Source organism: Juglans microcarpa x Juglans regia, chromosome 7S, assembly GCF_004785595.1.
Source record: "Juglans microcarpa x Juglans regia isolate MS1-56 chromosome 7S, Jm3101_v1.0, whole genome shotgun sequence".
NCBI lineage: Eukaryota > Viridiplantae > Streptophyta > Magnoliopsida > Fagales > Juglandaceae > Juglans > Juglans microcarpa x Juglans regia.
Genome location: NC_054607.1, coordinates 2,193,752 through 2,200,492, shown reverse-complemented (window position 1 = coordinate 2,200,492; position 6,741 = coordinate 2,193,752). Strand labels below are relative to the sequence as shown.

Sequence of the window (6,741 nt, the reverse complement as noted above, 5' to 3'; positions counted from 1 at the left end):
CAACTCCAACAGATCGATCTCTCGTTCTCCTCAACGCTCTCTCATCAGCTCAATCTCTCTCTCATCAAATATTTTTACGTCAACTATATTTATACGCTATTTGCACCAACCATTTGAAGCGTTTTTCATTATTTACTTATCTTCTTATTTTATCTCGCGATTCAAACTAATCGTCACACCAATAGCAGACCACCAAAATTAAAACCTTAAGCTGACCCATCTCCTAGAGCTGATCTTTCTGCATGCATTAATTGCTGGCCATTTTTATTATGACTACACGCAAATATACGTCCCTTTGAAAAGACATAAAGCTAAAAACTGTGTGGACGATTCACTAATGCCAACTAGGATCAGACGTGGGAAATGCTGATGCTAGCAGAGCTGAGGAATTCAGTCCACTTATCTTCCTCAGTGGTCCAGACATGCAGCAAGTTAATGCTCGGTAGAGCTGAGAGTCTTTCAGTTCCATATAAACGTACGTACATGTCTCTGCATGGGTTGTCCTTTGCGTAGATAATTTGTAGCTCAAGGTCTGATGATGAGGCGGACAAGACCATCCCCCGATATGTTCTACTCTTGAGCCCGATGGCACGTGTACTTATGCCGCCGCTCGTTATCAATTAATTTGACACTGAAAAATAATCAGATGATCAGTACGTACGTGTGGGCACTGTTTTCATTTCGAGTGTCATTCATACGTCAATATTACGCTGAATACTAACTAATTTATTGCATTAATTTGTCATGCAACGTCAACATTACGTAAGGGCAGGTTTGAAAATGAAAAGAGATACAAAATTTTCATCTCATCTCATCATTATATATTTTTCAAATTTTTATATAAAATATAATAAATAATTTAATTTTTTTAAATTTTAATTTAAATTTTTTAAATCTTAAAATAATAATAATATTAAAATATAATATATTAAATTCTCAAATAAAATATAAAATTTTCATCTCATTCCAAACCTACCCTAATATCTAGGCTAACTTTTACGTACATCCTAATATTCCTGAATTATGGAAATTTTTTTCCTAGGGAATTTGAAAGTTCTGGTCCGAAATCATTTTCTGCGATTAGAGCGCGATGGCGAAGTTTAAATTTTGACTAAAATTTTAAGTTTTAGCAAAAGTTAAATTTTGTGAAGAGGTTAATTTATATTCATCTAATTATTTTAAAGTTAAAATAATAATATAATATTATATATTTTAATAATTTTTTTATATTTATAAACACACTATATATATTAATTAATAATTTAATTTTAACTCTTCAAATAAATTATTGAACATGAAGAAAAAATAAAGAGAAATAAAAAGAAGAAAGAGAGAAGACATGTGAGTGTATCGAGTGAAAAAAGTAGAAATACTTTTTAATAAAATATATATTCTTTTAATTGGTAAATAGTAACTCATTAAATATGATTTTGGTTTTTCATTTATTGTAGATTATAACTTGACTTGAAATGATTTGTCTAGTCCATTAATGCAACTGATTTTAAAAAAATTTAATCAAAATTTATACTTGACTTACATTTTACTAGTGCTCTTATATAGTTTACATATACGAATATTATATATATTCTCATCTCTCGAGGATTAAAAAGTCTTAAATATTTAATGTTTTAAGAATTAGATATTTGCTAATAACCGGCCAAACAATTAAGATTAACAATTTGATTGTATATATAAATGAAAAATGTTATAATCATAAAGATATCTCACGTGTAAAAGTAAATGTACAAACTGACAAAAGTTCGTATATATGATACGTTAGATCTACTTTATAGTAAAATCAATTTTACAATTCAATACACTATATCAAACCGCGTAATTATTTGGTGGTATCTTTTCATAGCTAAAACATTTCTCTATATAATATGTTAAAATAATTAGATCATTTAGTAAAGGTTTGCATCAATTACATATCTTATCAGTCTCCAATATTGTCCAATTTTATATCTACGTATCAACTAACTCATCTGATAATTGGCTTGATAAATAAAGACATTTTTTGAGAATTTCAATCCATTTAGGGGGGCATCCAACATATTAAGAATATAATATAAGTAATTAAATCTATATTTTCGCATCAACTTAATCTTTCGGGACAATTGATGATTTCACGTGGTATTAAAGTAGAAGTCCTGAATTCGAATCCTGACTCTACACTCTACCTCATTTAATTAAATATTTCACGTGTTAGGCCCACTCATTGAGGAGGATTTAGCCCACACGTGAGGAAGGTATTAAGGATATAATTCAAATAATTAAATCTACTTATTCTCATTAACTTAAATTTTTAAGACAAGTTATAATTTCACACAACATTATTATACTTAAAAGTCAAATAATAATTAGAAGCCTACACATTTGTTTTTAAGTGGTAGACCATATATGAAAGGCTAACTTCAAAAAGTGTACAGCTATATAATTATTGAACTAGTTAAAGGGAAAATGTACTTCTAAGTACATAATTATAAATGTAACTAGCTAGCATGCACACTCATAGTATGGTATGTACCACGTACAGGCAGCTGTGTCAAATCTTAGCATATAGAATTACTGTATTTTTTATTTGCATGTGAAATGCTTAAAGATATTGAACATGCATGGTAATCAGCATTGTTCTCCATAAACAAATGAAGGACTGATCTCTCTCTCTCTCGATCTCTCTCAAACTGAAAACAAAACATGCATGAAAAGCATACAAGTATCTCATGATTTGAGCATGCAAAAGCGTTTGAGGCACTTCTTTCCAAGTTAAAAGGGGAAATGAAACTTGATGCTTTGCTCTTTTCCCCGCGTCCTGTTAACTCTAATAAGTTCCGGCTGACCATATATAGAACTCGATCGAGGTCTTGCATGCGTACGGCAAAAAGAAAGAAAAAGTAAAAGGAAAAAGAGAAATTTAATTACCCGGCCTTATTAATGCATGCAATATTTATATATCTCGATGTTCCTCACGAACCTTAATTAAATAATATTAGCTATTTTGACCAGAATATGGAAAACATGACAGACCATGATTGTCCTTCATTTTCATTCAGCCAATTGCCAGGAGACATTATTAGGGTAGATCGATGCATGCATGCATGGACTGATCATGATCACATATATATAAAAAGCTAATGTCGACCAAAATTGTCTAGCAGCTTTGTTTGTCTTTTCAAATAATGAATATGTCTCCTTATAAGTTGTATATATATGTGTTATTAATATTAATTCAAGCTAGAGATCATGAATTAAGTACCCCTTTATAGAGATTCTCCACCCCCCCCCCCCCCCAAAAAAAAAAAAAAAAAAAAATTAGTCTCGTGGTCTCGTGCAACGTCTTATATAATGTTATTTTTTTAAAAAAAAGAATTAATCCTTATAATTAAAAACATGGCGGCCGCCGGTGGCCGTTTAAAAATAAAGGTATGTATATAGTACTAGAGCTTTAAAAATTATTTATATTTAAATAATTAGATTATATACAAATTAAGAACCCCATAACCCATTTAATTTGTTAATTAATTTTAAAATTAATTAAATAGGTTAGATGAAAAAACGACTTGATATATATATATATAAACTATATTATTATTATTTTATATATAATAGAATGAGAGTAGCGCATGACTATTCGTATTCCTTAATCAGATAATCCAGATGGTATATATTGACGTACAATTAATGATCCAACACATGAAGCACATTATGAAAATGGCAAGAGGATCGGAAGAAGCTCGAAATTAAGACAATTAATTGACGGTTGTTTAATTGGGATTCAGTACTTGACAAATTAGTAGCCAAGCATATATGCATGAATGAAACTTCCTCACGTAATTAATTATCGCGCATCAACTACTTCTTGTGAAAGCTGCCTAATTAGAAGTGATCAATCTGGATATATATATATATATATATATATATATATATATATGTATGTATGTCTTGATCTCTACCGTGATCAGTAAGTACCTCGTCGACATTGTTAATGGACTAATCCAATAAATAGTCGCAGAAATCAAACGAACGCTTGTCACTAGTCATGTCACTATCAGATAGTTAATTAGATTAACACCATTTTAGAGGTTGTCAAGCATATCATAAAAAAGAAATTCATGTGTGTACATAGATTAATCTAATTCCGACCCATTATTTTTTCCTCATACAAGTGTCATGAGATTCCAAAGTTTATCTTTCCTTTTGTCTTTTCTTTTGTCACGTTATATATTTAGAAGTTTGAACAAAATTAATGGTACAAAAGTACCGCTTCGATTTTTTTAAAACATTCACAGCTAGATCACCAGCTAGCTAGATCAATAATTAATAGATATTTGTGGGTCAATAGCCATAACTTCTCATTAATGTCTGCACAAGATTAATTATATATATATATATATATAATATAATATACGTGGGGCAAGCTAGGCCGGATGATCATCGATCGAGAGATTATATTTTGTCTCTAATGAAGTTGTAGCAAATGGCCAAATGAAGCGTGGTCAAAATGATGGGAAAAATTAATGAATGTGGCCGGGGAAGATGATGATGAAGTCAGTTATATACGTACCCACTTATACAAAGTGGCTTGAATAAGTCTAATTGGGTGAATAGAGACCGTTGATTTGCTAATAGATGATGTTGTAACCTAGTTCGGGTACACATGACATGTGTGTCCACTAGTGAGCTTTGGGAATCCAGATTATTTTTCTTCTGCTTAATCATGGCAGAAAAAGTGATGTAGGCCATATGAAAAAAAAAAAAAATATTCGAAAATGGCACCATGATCGAAACCATTAATGTAGCACACTATATATCATCTAGCTAGCTTTATATTTCAAAGCATAATATAAAGGAGAAAGAGAGCCTGTATGGAAATTATGCTACAAGCTGATTCATCTCATCTTATGGGTGTCTTTCCAACTAAAAAGGGAGAAAAGAAAGGGAAAAAAAAGTTGAGAAGGGTATCTAGATTTATCAATTTATGTTGGTAAGTACTTTAGTGTCAATCATATCAAAGCTTCATCAAAATGTACGTTAGAGATCTAAATCTAGCGAGGTGCATGGTTTTCTTTGGAAGTCAGTTTCCCTGCAACCGACTATCCCCAAAAATAAACATAAATTACACCTCATAAAAGCCACCATAAATGAAGAAAATGGATTATTGAATAATAATCCAAATGCACTCGTAGATTATTTCTCATTTATTATATAAATGCTCATGATATAATATTACAGTAAACCTTTTTTAGGAATTTTTTATCCACAAAGAGATATAATTTTCACAAAGGTAAACTCCCAATGTATCTGATGATGTGAAATGAAAAGCGAGAAGAACGAGATCAGATGTAACCACTCCAGTAAATCCAAACCGAGCTGCAAGACTGAAAAATCCATCCAACCCATTTGGAAAATATTCAAACAACATTTTCCCGAGGGGGGGGGGGGGGGGGGGGGGGGGGGGGGGGGGGGGGGGGGGGGGGGGGGGGGGGCTGGGGGGTGGTGGCGGGGGTGTTCTTGGTGCATGCGCATGTCTCGTAAATTATATGCTGATGATGATCATGAACATCAAGCTGGTTAATGCATGTTGACAAAAGATACATATGATCTCTAGCTATAAAAATATATATAGATAGCTAGCTAGCTATAGTAGGACTACTTATACTCCCATAAATTATATGAGTCTTCAAGCCGAAACACTGTATCTGATGCACACAACTGCCACATCGACGAATAATAGCACAGTCCGTGATGATCACGACTTAGATCCGTTCCCTTGATGAAAAGATCCGGCAAATCAAACAATGTGTCATCCTCGTCGGTACAAGGTGAACATGTTGTTGATTCTTCTGTGTTGTCCATGGACAAAGTCGCCGATATTGATGACTCCGAGCCAGGAATCGGCTCCACTTGGCTTCTAATTCTCGGCTCTTGTACAAATGTGGAAGCAGCCGCCTTGGCGGCGGCGGCTTGGATGTCCTTTGGAGACTTGGTTACCGGCCGGGGAAGTTCTTGTGCCAATTCAGGGAAATTTAGATAAGCAGAAGCACCTTTGATTGCCAGCGCCGCTACATCATGGGCTCGAGCTGCCATTTCTGCTGTCGGGTATGTTCCAAGCCATATTCTCGATTTCTTCCTTGGCTCCCGGATTTCAGACACCCATTTGCCCCAGTTACGCATTCTCACTCCCCGGAATGTGGGGTGCTTGCCGTCATCATTGCCGTCTGTAGTACTACTCTTCGGCCGTTTCCTATGATCATGATCATCTTGATCATCTTCATGATTGTCCAAGCTGTGATGATCTTGAGCCGCTAATGATCTTGATCTCGACCCTTTGGGAGAACTCTTCGTGTTTTTGTTGGCACCTGAATTGTTCTTGGTTGTAGAACTACCACAAGTCGTTGAAGAAGAAGAAGAGGAGGAGGATGAGCTGAGCAAGTTGTGATCATGAGCAGCGCCACTCTCTAGGTTGATATGTTCTTCCATGATGGATGCTAGATTCTGTGTGTGTGGAGGTATATATAGATAAAACAATGCGAGTGATGGTTGCATAAAAGTAGAGGTGTTGAGCTTTTATGACCCATTAATAAAATAGAATATTAAAAAAGATTAAAAAAATGAAAAGGAAAAAGAAAGACAAATAATACAAAGAGGATTGGGCCTTGGGGTCCATTGGCACAAGGAAGACCAGTTCAGCTTATTTGTTTCCCACGTGAGAATCGAATAATCTGGCTTTCATGAGTTGAA

The 6,741-nt window shown here is 33.9% G+C and overlaps 1 protein-coding gene across 1 annotated transcript; it reads right to left on the bottom strand.

The window, feature by feature from the left end:
- Window positions 1-5,507: 5,507 nt before the first annotated feature.
- On the bottom strand, window positions 5,508-6,509 carry LOC121240348 (ethylene-responsive transcription factor ERF034-like). The gene has a single exon (XM_041137768.1). It carries the CDS (start codon window positions 6,478-6,480, stop codon window positions 5,650-5,652), a length of 831 nt encoding a protein of 276 aa, XP_040993702.1. The 5' UTR covers window positions 6,481-6,509; the 3' UTR covers window positions 5,508-5,649.
- Between the last annotated feature and the right edge of the window lie 232 nt (window positions 6,510-6,741).